Below are 16,728 nucleotides of genomic sequence, written 5' to 3' on the forward strand. Positions count from 1 at the left end.
TACAAATGGAAATGGAGAAAGTCCTCTTCTATCTCCCAGGGGTGATCACAAGTTGTGCAAGAAATCTCGCATAACTTGTGATCTCGCCCTAGAAGCCGTTGGTAATCGAGTGTGTAGCTCCTTATTTCTAAGCAAACAAATGCAGGGGGGTATAAGCAACGAGGTAGGCCTACCGTTCATGTTTTGTGAGTGTGTTAGGGTTCATTCATTTATTTCATAACGCTGAAAATGACCATTTCCGACACCCACCCACCCCTTCGTAACGCTTTTTGTATGAATATCCTACAAATTCTGTATGAGCCGTAACATCGTAAGGACACCCACCCACCCCCTTCAGCGTTATGAAATTTGTGAACAAGCCCTTAGTGTAGCTCACAACGCTGCTAGACATCTCGGTAGTTGAGTGTTGAAAAGCATCAGCGTTTACTGCTTGGCTTAGCCCGCGTTTTCAACCTGTGCTGTTTGGGCCAGCCCGCGTGGGAGCTGATTGTTAGGCGAGCTTTGTTCGTAGTTGACAGTCGTATACCCACCCTGAACAAATGGCCCAGGATGAAAACTATCACCAGTGGGAGATAGAGGAGGATTTTCTTTTCATCATAGCATTAAATATTGTTGAATAACGTGTAAATCCATTCGTTTGCTCGGTAACAAGCTACACACTCGATTACCAATGGCTTTTAGGGCGAGATCACACGCAAAAAATTTTGTTGTATAATCTACCGTATCCATGGTAGAATTAAGAACTGCACCAACAATTTTCAGCCGACTACAAAACTCTGTTAAGTTTACTATAATCACTGAGCAGTGCAGTAAATGTGACCATGTTCATAGTAGCATCCACTACAGAGCATTGTATTCCGATCCGTGACACCCACCGTACAACACAGTGTGGTCAAAAGTACAATGCTAAACTTGTCAAATGAAGAAAGTTTCTAGTCATAAATACCGCAACTATGGTTAAATAATCCGAATATTTTTTCTTGTGTAGTGATGTTAACTATGTTTTGGTATAGTTAACAGATTAATGTAGTTGGTTGAATATCGTTGGTGCAGTTCTTAATTTTACCATGGATTCAATAGTTTCTACAATAAAATTTATTTCAGTGCACCAGGTTATGCGAGAAGCAATATCACAGATTGCTGAAACAAGCGAACACGCTCCAAGGCGATAACGAACATTTGTGAACGTACTCCCTACACTGACAGATCAAAATCAAAACATTACTCATCAATCTGCGTTTTTTCTGCTGTGGTTTTCTTATCACTGAAACAGCGACGATTTTCTTTTGCGTTGTCCACGTCTAATTTGATTCTGATAGAAACAAAATTCCTAATATTTTGTGGAAACCTTTGAAATTAGCAGGGATAGTTGTGACCCCAGGATGGACGAAGATCTCCCGAGTGAATTCGACCTGATAGTGGTTGGAACGGGTAAGTGGTTTTGCCATAAAATCTGTTCTTTGGTTTGATGCCAAATCTGTGTCTTCGTCGTCCTTGAAACAGGTCTGTCGGAATCGATAGTGGCTGCTGCCGCCAGTCGGATTGGCAAAACGGTGCTACATTTGGATACCAATGAGTTTTACGGTGGCTATTGGTCCTCGTTCAATTTGGACAGTTTGAGGAACTATGCGGAGGAATGTCGGTCGGTTGAAGGAGGAACTGAGGGAGCGATCAAGAAAGGAACGGCTGTGACGAAGGTCAGCGAAGAGTGGTACAACTTTGAAGAACTGGGCGATGTGGACGGATGGAATAGGGAGAAAATCTTGGAACAGTTCCGTCGATTCAATGTGGATCTGTCGCCGAAGTTGCTTTACTCTCGAGGAGCCATGGTGGAGTTGTTGATCTCGTCGAATATTTGTCGTTATGCGGAGTTCCGTGCAGTGGACCGAGTTGCGACGATCTGGAATGGGAGGATTATGACGGTTCCATGTTCGAGATCCGACGTTTTTACCAGCAGAGATGTGAATGTAGTGGAGAAGCGCCTTTTGATGAAGTTTCTGCAGAGTTGTGCCAACTGGGAGACGGAAGGGGGCGAACATGAAGGACAAGAGGTGGAAGGAAAGACCTTTCTGGAGTACTTGAAGAATCAAAAGCTAACGCCGAATTTGATCCATTATCTGCTGTACACGATTGCAATGGGGAATGATCACACCAGTTGCAGGGCAGGTTTAGAGGGAGTGAAGAAGTTTCTTCTGAGTTTGGGCCGCTATGGAAACAGTCCTTTCCTGTTTCCAATGTACGGATGCGGAGAGATTCCACAGTGCTTCTGCCGGCTTTGTGCAGTTTTCGGTGGTGTTTACTGTTTGAGTAAACCCATTGGGGAAATGAACTTCGCTGCGAATGAGGGCGGAGTTGGAAGACGCTTCCAATCGTTGAACTGCGGCAAACAGACTATAGAGGCCAAGTCGTTGGTCGTTGGACAGGGATATGTGACGAAGAACATATTCGAAGAAGAAAAGGACGAGAAGAGAAAGCAGGCGCATTGCGGGCACATGGCCCGGGCAATATTCCTGACGAATGTACCTTTGGGCGGGGCGTCCCAGAATACTGGAGGAGGTGGCGTTTCACTTATGAAACTACCGCCAGTCGAAGGGCACGAAGACGGAGCAACTATAATCCAGTTATCGCACTTCAGTGGCACATGCCCGAAAGACATATGTAAGATTCGAATTATTTCCGTGACACAACGTAAGAGGCCGTCCATAAACCATGGTCAACAAATTTCACCATTATTGTGTGGGGAGGGTCTATGAATTAAAAAAAAAACAAGACCACTTGATTTATGGATAGCCCCTAACTAAAATAATGTGTTTGCATATCTCAAGAATCAAATCATGGTTCTTCCTTTCATAGTAAATTTGGGGTTGCTGAATCGGAAGCAAGGCTTAATTTTCAACTACAGGTTACCTAAGTTATATAAATTACTGTTTTTTATTTTTACACTATGATTTATCTAACTTTTTAGTGATGTAAACCATCCAATCATGCAGAAAAGGACTTAAACTTTCATGTAGGATATAAAGTGACTAAATCTTAAGACTACATCATTCAAATTTAACATAATCGCTGAATTGCTGTATATTGACCATATTGTGATTTTCAGTCTATGATTATTTTTTTTTCTTAGCATTACGTCCCCACTGGGACAGAGCCTGCTTCTCAGCTTTATATGAGTATTTCCACAATTATTAACTGAGAGTTTTCTTTGCCAAAGTTGCTATTTTTGTCCTTAGCCAAGTGGTTAGAATCCGCGGCTACAAAGCAAAGCCATGATGAAGGTGTCTGGGTTCAATTCCCGTTCCAGGATCATTTCGTAATGGAAATTTCCTTGGCTTTCCTGAGCATAGAGTATCATCGTACCTGCCACATGATATGCGAATGCGAAAATGCCAACATTGACAAAGATAGCTCTCAGTTAATAACTGCGGAAGTGCTCTTTGTGCAATAAGCTGAGAGGCAGGCTCTGTCCAAGCACGGACATAATGCCAAGAAGAATTCTTCTATGAAGTTTGAATTCTCTGGTATATTAAGCAAACAAATTATGCCTTTTTTATAGTCAATATCTCAAATACTAGGCGTACTAAGACATTTTTGAAAACGACAATGGATTCAGCAATCCTAAATTGAGAAAATGACGGTAATTTGATGATTGAGTCAAACACATGTGTTCCGCAGTGTAATCATCTGATATCTAAAATTTCGTTTTCACTCTAGATCTTATCCACGTGACGGCCAAATCAGTTAGCGGTGAACCAAAACTTGACCTCGAACCATACGTGTCTCAGATCTTCTCCAAAGAGTACGTCAAACCAGAAACACCCCCTGACGCGGAAGAGGCCCCAGAGAACACTGTTTCGACCATCCTTTACGAGTTGTACTTCAACATTCCGAGCTGTATCGCGTGCCAACACCCCACGGGATCCCTCCCCAAAGGAGTTCATTTGGCGTGCGGCCCTTTGTACGAGCTGGACTTTGACGAGAGCATATCACGAGCGCGAGCGATTTTCAAGGACATTTATCCGGACGAGGAGTTTCTGCCACGAGCTCCCGATCCGGAGGAAATCATCATCGGCGACGAAGACCAAGCGGACCAGGGTCAGGAAGTCGTTGCCAGCGCGGAGGAAAGCGACAAGGTGGAAAGCGCTCGGGAGTGCCAGGAGAATGATTCCTCACCGGAAACGTGCCCAACTCCGGTCGTTCCTGCAGGGACTGTCTCAGACGCGCAGGAGGCCAAAGAAGATACAATCGACAATGCTGAGGAGTGCCTCGAGCAGAAATAAACCTAACTAAGCATAGTGCTTGCTTTTGCTTAATAATTTATTCCATCTGTGTTGTAATTATTGTTTAATTCGTGTACGTGTAAAATCGCAGCGCTTTTTATTATAACATTTAGCATCATTAATAAATTACTACTCTCCTGCTTAAAGTGAACTTGCATCGTAATTGTTATTTTAGCACTCAGCAGCCTAAGACAAAAATGCTTTTAATGTGAAATGTTTCGGTTCTTCGCGATGTAATGCGCATCTTACATCATCTTCAGGGTTTCTATTGCTGCAATGATACGTTCAATTTCGATTTTCGACTGATCCAACTTTTCCCGGTTGTTGTTCCGAACTTCCTCGGGGACCTTCGTTTCATAATCGGCCGCTCCCATCGCCTGTTCCAGCTTGCCAACGGTTGAGCTCAAGTTGTCTTTCTTCTTGTTAAGTTTCTCCACTTCCTTGTCCACCTCGATAAGTCCCTTAAGTAGCAGATGAACAACACAAGCACCGGACACAGTCAAAATAGCGCATCCCGCTGGAGGAGCATCGCTGATGAGGCTAATCTGCGAGTAGGACATGGTAGTCAAATCCCCAGCAAAGCGTTCCAGGGTGTCCTTCGTGGCATCATCGCTGCACAGAACAAACGCCTCGGTTTTTGTCTTGTTCGGCAAGTTGTAATCGCTGCGGGCCGATCGGATAACTTTTGCAACGCGTTGCACAAATTCAAAGTCCTTCTCAAGTTGTTCATTATGCCAGTTAGAGCTTTCCACTTCCGGATAGGGAGCCACGCAAATACTGGCCACCTGCTCGACATCAGCACGTGGCAGCCGCTGGTACAGTTCCTCGGTAATGAACGGCATAAACGGCGACAGCAGTTTCAGGCCAAGATTCAAACAGGTATAGAGTGTCTTCCGAGCAGAGGCCTTGGCTTCTTCCGAACCGGACTGGAAAACGGGTTTCAAACATTCCAGATAGACGTCACACAGATCGTACAGCCAGAACTCGTAGCACGCGCTAGTGGTTTGCGCAAATTCGTACTTCTCGAAGCCCTTGTTGGAAACGTCGATGCAGTTGGCCAGACGGGACAGTATCCAGCGGTCAATGTTGCTCTCGGCACCAGTCTAGAATTAAAGCAGTTAATGAATCATTTTTACAATGCAGGCAAACATCGATCTTACCAATTCTTGCAGCACATCATAGCGCTCTTCCCCGGTGAAGTACATCAGCGCGAACTTAGTGGCGTTCCACAACTTATTGCAGAAGAATCGATATCCCTGCACGCGCATGATGTCCAAATTAATGTCCCGGCCCTGGGTGTTGTAGGCGCACAGAGCGAACCGCATAGCATCGGTTCCACATTCCGGAATACCGTTAGGATAGTCCTGCTTCTGACCGGCCTTCGCCTTCTCGATTTCCTTTGGGTCCAGGTTCGAATCCAGCAGCTGCAGGTGAAGTCCGTCCAGGGAAATTCCCGTAATCACATCCATCGGGTCAATGACATTACCCAACGATTTGGACATTTTGCGGCCGTGCGCATCGCGGACCATCGGATGGAGGAACACTTCTTTGAAGGGAAGCTTGCCGAGCAAAGTCTGGCCAAAGAACACCATGCGAGCCACCCAGAAGAACAAAATATCGTGTCCCGTCTCGAGTAGGGAGGTTGGGTAGTAGAGTTTCAGATCGTCGGTATTGTCGGGCCAGCCGAAAACAGAGAATGGGAAAAGACCAGAGCTGAACCAAGTATCCAGGACGTCTTCGTCTTGCTTCAGAGCAAGAGCCTCTTTAGAAACGTTCAACTCCTTAGCGGCCTTCTCCAAGGCTTCTTCCTCGGTGCGACCAACGAACCATAATGATTCCGCGTCAAGGCCAGCCGGCTTCTGACTGGGGTCCTTGAAGGAAGCCTGATAGGCGGGGATTCTATGACCCCACCAAAGTTGGCGAGAAACACACCAATCGCGGATCTCATCCATCCAGTGGTACCAAATCTTCTTGTGCACTTCCGGAGTGATCTTCAGCTCTCCAGAGCGAACAGCTTCCGTAGCGTTCTTGGCCATCTCGTCACACTTGACGTACCACTGGGGCTTAATCAGCGGTTCCACAACATCCTTCGAGCGGGAACAGATCGGCACAACCATCGGATTATCAACGGTTTCCTTGTAGAGTCCCTTAGCCTGGAGAGCAACCAGAATAGCCTTCCTAGCATCGAAGCGTTTCATTCCGGTGAATTCTCCGTACTCCCCGGTGATGAAACCATCATCCGTGAAAATGGTAATGAACGGCAAATTGTGACGTTTTCCAACTTCATAATCGTTCGGATCGTGAGCTGGAGTAATCTTGACGGCGCCCGTTCCGAAGCCCATTTCAACGAAATCATCGCAAACAATCGGTAGTTTACGATCGCAGAACGGATGAACTACAAACTTTCCGTGTAGATGCTTGTAGCGTTCGTCCTTTGGATGCACGGCAACGGCCGTATCTCCAAGCATTGTCTCTACACGAGTGGTCGCCACAACGATCTCTTCGTCGCTACCTTCCACTTTGTAGGCAAACGACACCAACACACCAAACTCAACCTTTTCGGTATAGCCTGGAATGGCCAGCAGGGTCCTGCCAGGAATTTCCACCTTATCTACTTCAATGTCGGAAATGGCCGATCGCAACGCACATGACCAATTACCCAAACGGTTGCTCCTGTAGATCATTCCGCGCTCATGCAATCGAACAAAAGCTTCCGTCACGGCCTTGCACAGCTTGGGATCCATCGTAAAACAAGCTCTGGACCAGTCGTACGACGATCCCAGCCTCTTCAGCTGATGATAGATACGATCACCCTTCTCATTGCGCCACTGCCAAATCTTTTCGATGAACTTCTCCCGGCCCAAATCGTGTCGGGTTTGCTTCTGCTCGCGCCACAATTTCTTCTCCACCACGACCTGGGTGGCAATTCCAGCATGATCACATCCCGGAACCCACAACGTGGTGCGGCCCTTCATCCGGTTCCAACGCGTGATGCAGTCCTCGATGGCGTTCGTCAGTGCGTGACCCAAATGCAACGAACCGGTCACATTCGGCGGCGGAATCACCATCACAAACTGCCCGTTGGGATTGTTCTCCTTGCGCTGTAAAAGAACTCAATGGTTAATGTACTCTATAAGCAATTACAGTTGCCCCACAGTTATGCATAGCACACAGATGTGGATCAGAGTTGGATTAAACGAAGAATACATCAGAAAATAGAGTAGGCAATTACGCAGAACACATTTTACCTATACGTGAATCATAAATCTATACAGCGTCGCAATCAGTAGTTATAATATGCTTAAACAGTTACTTGCCGTATGCTTTCGCTTTCCGTTTATTTATTTATTTATTTATTTATTTATTTTTATTTATTAATTTTATCTTTACAAATCGTGTTCAATAGCTTTTAGTGACACTTGCAGAGATTTGGTCCACCTTTCAACTGCGACTTTAAACAATTTCTTTTTAGAATATTTCAATACATTTTTGACGTAATTAGACTATATAGGGAAAAATAACAAAAAAAAAACCTTAAAATAAATTGAGCTTAATCTATATCACAGTGGTTGAGTTGCCAGATTTTCTATAAGAGGGTTCGCTGACATCTGGCATGAGATAATGAAGGTATTTGTTGCTCGTTCGATGAATTCGTCGATGGATTCCGTATTAGATAGACGATGAAGTTCTTGTGTCGTGAAGAAGGGGTCCAAATTAAGGATCATTTTTAGCAACTTATTCTGCTTCACTTGTAGACGTTTTCGATGCGATTTGGCACATTTTGCCCAAACTGGGGAACCGTATGTCATTATAGGTCGAAGTACACATTTGAATACCAGCATTTTGTTTTTGGTTGATAACTTTGAACGCCGATTAATTAGCGAATACAAAGATCGGACTGACTTGTCCAGTTTATCTATGGAGTAATTCACATGTTTGGCAAATGTCAGTTTCGAGTCGAATACTACTCCAAGATATTTGCCTTCATCTACCCAGGCTGAAGCCTGTCCATTCGTGGTTATTTCTGTTCTTGGAAGGCTTCGAGCTGCCCTTTTCCTGGTGAAGAGAATTGTTTGCGTTTTAGTTGCATTGATTTTAATTCGCCATTTGCGCTGGTATTCTTCCAGGGTGCTCTGCGCATGTTGAAGTTGTGTGTGTGTGTGTGTGTGATACAATCCACCTCCCACTGGCCGGCAGTGCTTTTATGGAAGAAAATTGTATGCATGTATTTAATGATACCCTTCGATATCTTTATATCTGCAGACAATTTTAGCCCAGGAGATGAAAGGTGATAGCTCTACTGAAATTCCAACGACCCATTTCAAGAATGGCACACGCAGAAGAATTTTAATATGTTGAAACTAAGAACGCATTGGTTAGAATCAATAATTTGTGAATGTATCAAATCAATTCATTCGCATGTTAGCTTTAAAACCAGCATATTTTTAAAACAACAAAATTTCTAGTTGAATGAAAATATGGTAGTAGATTTTCGCTTCAACAATTTACAATTATTATTTCTATAATTGTGATTTTTAGAATCTACAATATTTTTTATTTATGGTCGCCATCATGTATTTGTGAGAAAAAGTGACGCGAACGAAATGAATAGAGCTGAAAGTATATCCGGTGAAAAACGATAAGAATTCATTAAATTGCTGCAAATTTTTGATTTATCAGACGGTAAGCATTTGAGGCAAGTTAATACTTTCAGAAGGCATTTCATTTATATATCACACAATTTATTTTCAGCCAATATGTGCCGAAGAAATGGAAACTATACTTTTAGCGGCGGGAGGAAAACTATCGCACAAGAAAAGCAAAAGGTAATTATAAAAAAGTCTATGTAATTAACAAATGAATCAATTAGCATATTTGTTCCAGAATGTGCCGTCCGGGTTATTCAGCAACGACAACGGCTGGTGAAATTCGATGTGAGCTGCTCACAACCTATGGAACCATCCAGAGATGAACTTTGTTCTAGAACATCACAATCATTCATTCTGATTAGATAAACATGATTATATAATAAACGAGCAAGCATCAATAAAAACATCACCTTTTGCAACTTTGGTTGAGCTTTATTAAAATTAAAATATTATTTTATTGAATGAACAGTTATTATTTTTTGTTTCTACATGACTCATACAGTTACTTCAATACATTTTTTTTATAGATTCAACAAAGGATGTTTTCGTTTCAAAAAATATATTTTTTGTATTTGACAGTTAGCTGCTTTGAGGCATTTTTAGAAACAACAATATTTATTGTAGGAATAAATGAGTATATTTATTGAAACAATGATAAATGCTGGTAAGCCGTGAGTCTACAATAAAATTTGTTGAACCTATGCAGAAATCTGTTGAATTTACAATATATTTCTCTGCGTGCAGTAAATACACACACATTCTGAGGTCATTTTTATTTACAGTAAGCCCCGCATAAAAACATCCAGATATCAAATGGATATATGCAATGTTTTTACACTTCCCGAATCGAAAATTATATTTTCGACCCTGGCACGTATTTAGTTTGAATTGGTAATAAGTGAGGAAGGTAAACAATAATAAAGAACGATTTTACCAGGATGTGAAGCAGTTTTTCTCCGTCGCTGCACTCTGCTCTGCGCATGTTGAAGTTTCGCAAAAATTTGAGTTGGATCCTTGTCGGCAGCTAAGAATGCCGTGTCATCCGCAAAAAAGGCATACACTACTCCGTCTACCATCAGCGTATCGGAAGTAAAAATGTTGTACAGAGCTGGACTCAGGACCGATCCTTGAGGAACGCCAAATGGTATAGAGTGTGTGGTGGACCTAAAACCGTTGACCACTACTTGAAATTTTCTATCAGACAGGAACGAATGAATGATTTTGACCAAGTAAAGTGGGCAGTTAGTTTGATAAAGCTTGAAGACTACGGCCTCCTGCCGAGTCGTAGGCTTTTTCAACATCAAGAAGAACCATACCAGAAGATTGTCCGATGTTGAAGTTCTGTTTGATTTCTTGTTTGATTCTCACCAGTTGGTGAATCGTCGAATGTCCTTTTTTAAACCCAAACTGTTGGTGTGGTATAACTGTGTTGGTTTCCATGTGTCGGTTCAGTCTACTCAGTATCAATCTTTCTAGGATTTTACTCAGGCTACTCAAGAGGCTGATTGGCCGATAGTTTCCCGGGCACGTAATATTTTTGTTTGGTTTTGGAATTGCAATCACAGAGGCATGCTTCCATACGGCAGGAAAATAAGTTGCCTTGAGACATGCGTTAAGGATCTTCGTCAAAGCCACGAGTGCTTTTTTCGGAAGGTGTTTGAGAACTACATTTTTGATGCCATCCAAGCCAGGAGCTTTTTTGGTCTTCATTGAACGAAGACATGATTTCTTTTGGCCTGGCCAAAATACTCAGATCCAAAGTACATTCACCATGTTTAACAGTTTCGATGGTACTGTTCACTTGTAATGTAGTCTGTGCATCTCCTTCAAGCGTGTTGACGTGTGCAGTAGCAAAGGAAGTCGCGAATGCTTCTGCCTTTTGAGTGGAGCTGACTATTAGCTTTCCATTCACTTTAAGCGGTGGACTGTACTTTACGTGATTTCGGAGGCATCTGCTAATTTTCCAAAATTTATTGCATCCGTTATCTAGGTTTTTAAGCAACTCTTCAAAGTTCTTATATCGGTGATCAGCACATTTACTACGAATTATAACATTAAGCTGTTCGACTATCAAACCCAAAAGCGGATCACGTGTTCGCAGGTACTGGCGTCGACGAGCATTTCTTAGGCGAATTAACTGTTTGATTTCATCCGGGAGGTCATTCCGTCGATCATTGCTGCTAAATTTGGGAACGCTCGCTTCTTCTGCACGCGTTAACAGGTCGCCAAAATATGAGATAGTATCGTCGATTTTGTTTGGGTCGTCTAGGTCATTAAACCAATTGGAGTTTAGGTCGATCTGGTCGTTTATCATTCTGGAGAAGAGACTCCAGTTGGCACGATTGTAGCACCGATAAGTACGTTCTGGTAGAGTAGTAGTTGCGCCACTACTGATGTTGAAGGTTACTGGTAAATGGTCTGACGAGAGTTCAGTATGGGTTACAGGAACAGACATTTGAATCCGGTTGTTTGACAGCACCAGGTCTTAAGTGGATGGCCTTCCTCGTCCAGGTGCGTAACGTGTCGGCGTTTCAGGGTAGTGTATGTAGAAGTTTGAAGACTGGTGTTCCTGAACTAAAACTTTCCCAGCCTTGTTCGATGTAGCGCAGTTCCACATAGGATTTCGTGAATTAAAATCTCCCACAATAAAATACGGATCATCAGAACGAGTAAGGCTTCGGACATCACGTCGAAATTGGTTGAGATGCGCCGTTTTCTGCGATCCGGGATAATATGCAGCAACAATGTTGACTCGGGTTGTGTCTGAGATGATTGATACACCGACGGCTTCAATTATTATGTAGAGAGGTCAAGTTGGTTGAACGACAGCCCCTTTTTGATTATGATCGCAACTCCTCCACCACGATCTGTGTCTAAACACTGGCGATCGGATCGGGTTACTGTGTAATTAGCATGAAACAGAGAATTGCGGCTACGTAGCCAGGTTTCGGTCACAACCGCGACGTCAATGTGGTGAGATTCTAGGAAATGAAAGAATTCTTCCACCTTGTTGTTTAAGGAACGGCTGTTCCAATTCAACACCTTTAGTGAATTATGGCTGTCTATTGTAGACGAATTTGAGAACAAGCTCTGCCAGTGCAGAAAATTGCGAGGCCCTTGTCTTGCAGTTTGAAAGTTTTACAAATAGCTCTAGGGCAAGTGCAGTAAACTCTTCCATGGAGAATAATCCTTGATCGACCGTCGGCTCGGTTGATGGACTGTTTCGACCCCTAACAACGCTTGCGTAAGATTCGACTTGCGACGAGAGAGCTGATACGATTTCGATGGGTTCTAGACTATGTTGATTCTGCGGAGCTGTATGCTGGTGTAATTTTACAGGGCTAGTAACACGGTTTGGTGGTTGGCGAGCTTTCCTTTCTCCCAACTTTTTCAAGTAGTTCAGACGTGAGGGGCATCCTTTGAAATTGGCCGTGTGGTTTTGACCTGGGAGGGAGGCACCGATACTACACACGAAATTGAATACAATTGTTTTCCAAGTTGCAAGATAACTCCAGTTTGCCAACGACAATCAAGGCAGTTTGCCAACGAAAATCGCTAGTTTTCATTTGTTGTGTGCCTTCGATTTTTTTGAACAAACATTTAAAAAGGGCCACAGTTTTCTATGCGTTTAAATTTCAGTTTTAATGAAAACAGTAAAAAAAGCCTAATTTTAATACGTTACATTCAATAAGAATAAACGGTGCTCTCGTGAAGTTACTTTTGAATGTGCATGAATTGATTCCAACTCGATTCTTGCTACTTTTGATGAAATGAAAAAATATGCTTAAGCTAATTAAGCGCTTTTATATATGTGTGCATTGTTTAAGATCCGGGCTCACAGTGACAGTTCGTGACAGCAAAATCTCGGATCACTGTGACGTAGAGAAATTTTGTATTGGTTTCTCCCTCCCAGGTTTTGACTACAATTTGCACACTTGATGTGCGCTTTCGAGTTTGAGTTTTCGGAACCTACCTCTGCTCTCGTAGGTAGTTGGCAATCTTTAGTGAGATAACGTTCGCCGCATTTGACGCATTTGGCTTGGAGGTTGCAGTTTTGCATTCCATGACCGTACTGCTGACATCTGAAGCATTGGACTGCATCAGATTTTTTTCGGGAATAAAAACGCCAGTATACCACGACGTTGAAGAGAGATTTGATCTTGCTGAGCTCCTGTAGTTTTACAGCACCTTTTGGAAGTTGCAGTAAATACGAAGCGACGTCTCCAGTTTTTGTTGCGGATAGGAGTTTGATTTCCGTAACCACCACACCGTTGTTTTCCAGTTCGGTTTTCACATCATTGACATCATACTTCGGGAGGCCAGATAGTACAAACTTGTCTGGGATATCGTCACTGGTTCCGTGAGTGAAGAACTGAACGTCATTCGATCGCAATAGATTGACAGCTTCCACAAAGTGCGATTTTGTTTTGATGATGATTTGTATGTTGCTTTTGCCGACTCGAAGAAGGTAATCCTTCTGGTTGATGTTTGTTGTCGATAATAACTGGTTCAGCTGTGGCACCGTTTTCCCGTACACATGTATCGGAGGGCAGCGAACTTTACGAGCGAGTTGGACGCTGGCAGCAATAGTTTGTTGATCAGTTAAATCGGAATCATCCATCAATACGTTTTCCAGTCCTTCGAAGGCGTTACTGGTAGGGACGTTGATGACCAGCTGTTGCGTCTCTGATGACATGCAATCAGGATCCGTCGGCATCGTTGGCGGAGTTGATGAAATTTGCCCGTCACCACTACAAGAGCTGCAACGGGGGCGCTGAAGGGGTGCTTCAGGAACTACAAGAGAGCTGCCTAACATAGCATCGATATGGTGAGTTGAGGTTAGGCGAACTTTGCTCTTATCATAGTTTCTTCGGATGAGGATATTCGCTGTACCGGACGGTCCAGCCTCTCCACCTGAACCGGCCGAAGACTTTCCTTGGGTGGGTTTCCCCAGGATGACCGCTAGATGCGCCAACAATCGAGAAAAATAACTTTCGATTCGCACTGCCAAAAAAAGGGTGTTTACTGTCGCTTTCCGTTTACCTCTCAGATATATTGCTGCTATAATGTTCCGATCCATAATATGAGTCGATTTGACCCGTAATAAAGATCCTCATCTTCCACTGATCCACATCTGTGACATAGACAACGTTAGACATTTCTATAGAAACCGACACTTTTCTATAAATTTTGAGCTTTAATCCCAAAGACTATATTTGAATTTTGTTTTGTACAGCACTACAATGATTAGTGTTCATATTTTATTCTAAAAAATGATCCTTACTTGACCCATCACTGTGGGGTGACTGTATATAGAACTTACCGCATATTCAGGCTTGAAGAATCCTTCCTTCTCCCACCAGCTGTACCAGGCAGCTTCCACGTACTGCGGACTGTAGGCTTCCGGGAACGGACCGGACAGGTCTTTCTTGTCGCCCTCCTGAGTATTGCCTTTGTATACAATTGCCTCCTTCACAGTCTCCTTGGCTTTTTTCTATCATCGTGGCACACCCGAGAAGAAACAGAAAGTAGAGAATTAAATAATTATACCAGGGGTGGTAGCGAAAAGGACTGATTTCAAAATAGGAACATAAGAGACCTCTTGCCTAAAAATGAGACCAAAAAAGAACTACCCCAAAAATGGACCAAACAGGAACTAGGAGATGTTTATTCCTCCGAGATTCTCTTTAGAGATTACCAGACGTTAATTTATTGCAAGATATTATTTTGGGTATTACTCATGGCATTACGAAAGTATTATTGCACACCATTCAGATGATTCTCCGTTCTGTCAGATTTCCGCTGACGATGACGATGCTTCCGAGACTGAATAAGCTATTTCGTCAGAGATGTCATCAATTCAAGCGAATACGTCTCAAAATGCGGCTGATTTGAAGCTACCGAACAGATTTGCCTGCAGTTATTATGAAAAAGCTGCCGAAGAAAACGAGGCTGTCAAAAATAGTCACACTGACATGAAATATTCGAAACGTTGTAAAAACGCTTCCAAAAAAAAAAACTTTTATCAAGTGTGAATCGATAGAAAATTGAACAGCGCATACATTTAACCAGCTAACACGTAATTTGTCTGCTTATGTACGAGAAGCTTACAAAAGAAACGCAGCATCGGCTAACACTGTCGAGAACACGTAAATTTTTACATTGAGAAATTGATTACAGAATATGTTTTATATTTCCTCAAATACTCCCTCGAGAAATATCAGGGAGCAAATTCAGAAGTAATTTCTTTAAGCATTCCTGAGTTTCTAGGATATTTGGTTTAGAATCGCTAGAGAAATTTCTGAATGGATCTCTGGAGGTGTCGCTGAAAATATGCCAGAAGCAATCTCTGAAGAGCAGAATTCCTGATTCTATTCCTAGATGATTCTCAAAAAATTTCCTGGGAAACCTGTGAAATAGTGGCGTAACAGTCTCTGAAGTTTTTCTAGAATCTTCTTTGAAGAACTCATAGAGGAATCTGGAATATCTCCTAAACAAAACTGGTGACATCTGTAGAAAAATATAATAAAAAAATACCCCTGGAAAATCCTGAGTTTGTCTCTAGGAAATTACTGGAGGTAGTCCCTTTAATTATGCCAGAAAACATCTCTAAAGAAATCAATAGCAGAATTTCTAAATCTTTTATTCGTGGAATCTAAAAAGCGATAGTCTCTGTAGGTTTCTCTGGAACCTCTGAGATGTGGCAGCAGGATGCACAGGAAGCAGAATAAGAAATTAGTGGCAATTTTGGTTAAAATAGAATCTTGCATTAAAATAGAGACCAGGTCTCTTAAAAAAGACCTGTCACCAGCCCTGTTATACTTTCACTTTCTCACATTTTGCACTATGCAGCAGCACCAGAAAAAGTCCCTCCAAATTGCAGGGAGTCGCTTTTCTGATGCAATATCGTAATCGATTTTCCCCCCAGCAGCTCCATCAAAATGACTCACCTCAGCTTTGGGCTTGACGGCGGCCTGTTCCGCCTGCTGCTGTTTTTTGTTCATTTTCTCCTGTAGCTTGGCCAACTTGGCAGCCTTTTCCGCTTCCTTTTTGAGCTGCTTTTCCGTCTTGACCGGAGCTGTTCCGGACTCGGCCGCAGCGGTACCATTTTCCACCGGATCGGACATGGTTATGGAGTTACGTGCACTGGTTTCTTTTCAGCAGGTTTCACTGTGCCACCGTGGATGCACTTTTGACTCAGTTGCGTGAATATTATACGTCTTTTCCGAAATGATCCGCACTGGTGGCGAGCCCAACGAGATGAAAAAGCAAAGCACAGATTCGCGGAGGGAGAGTGCCAACCAGACCACAAACACGCGATTCGCGAAAACGAGTTTTGACGTCTTTGCGGCCGACTTTTGACATCAAAAGGATATCGAGCTTCCTCGTATAAAGCTTTTTGATATAAAGAAGACCGTTCAAAAATTGCTAAACACTTTGAATACATTGAAAAGTACTGTTCAAAGGATAGCACGGCGTGCACGCAGCGAACTGAACTATCGAATTACATACTTTTTGCCTTACACTCAGGCAAATAAATTAACGAATTTCATAAATTATCCCTTATGAAGCGCTGAAAAATCTATAAAAACCTATTTCAGAAGGCTAATATGGATTTCATAACGTTGAAATGACAATCATAATTGATAACATAGCTAATTATAATGAATGTTCACAAATTTCATTGCGCGCCTTATGATTTCCATTGCTGTCATTAGTCATTTCCTTAATGATATCATCTTTCATAAGGCTATTATAGATTTCATATTAGTCCAATGAAAACCATAATTGTAAAGCAT

General features: G+C 42.7%; 2 protein-coding genes and 1 long non-coding RNA gene across 3 annotated transcripts; 2 read left to right on the plus strand and 1 right to left on the minus strand.

Moving 5' to 3' along the window:
- The first annotated feature begins 1,208 nt into the window (after positions 1–1,208).
- Positions 1,209–4,431, plus strand: LOC5564588 (rab proteins geranylgeranyltransferase component A). The gene is made up of 3 exons (XM_021848910.1): positions 1,209–1,431; positions 1,504–2,658; positions 3,715–4,431. Exons 1-3 carry the CDS (start codon positions 1,383–1,385, stop codon positions 4,278–4,280), a joined length of 1,770 nt encoding a protein of 589 aa, XP_021704602.1. The 5' UTR covers positions 1,209–1,382; the 3' UTR covers positions 4,281–4,431.
- LOC5564593 (valine--tRNA ligase) lies at positions 4,300–16,296 on the minus strand. Its single transcript, XM_001648875.2, has 4 exons — positions 15,880–16,296; positions 14,253–14,423; positions 5,441–7,381; positions 4,300–5,383 (listed from the first exon to the last, which is right to left on the minus strand). The coding sequence occupies exons 1-4, from the start codon at positions 16,054–16,056 to the stop codon at positions 4,526–4,528; spliced, it is 3,147 nt and encodes a 1,048-aa protein (XP_001648925.2). The 5' UTR covers positions 16,057–16,296; the 3' UTR covers positions 4,300–4,525.
- On the plus strand, positions 8,547–9,333 carry LOC110677720. Its single transcript, XR_002501151.1, has 2 exons — positions 8,547–9,106; positions 9,165–9,333. It is a non-coding gene; the product is annotated as an uncharacterized LOC110677720 (long non-coding RNA).
- Positions 16,297–16,728: the final 432 nt, after the last annotated feature.

This window comes from Aedes aegypti, chromosome 3 (genome assembly GCF_002204515.2).
Source record: "Aedes aegypti strain LVP_AGWG chromosome 3, AaegL5.0 Primary Assembly, whole genome shotgun sequence".
NCBI lineage: Eukaryota > Metazoa > Arthropoda > Insecta > Diptera > Culicidae > Aedes > Aedes aegypti.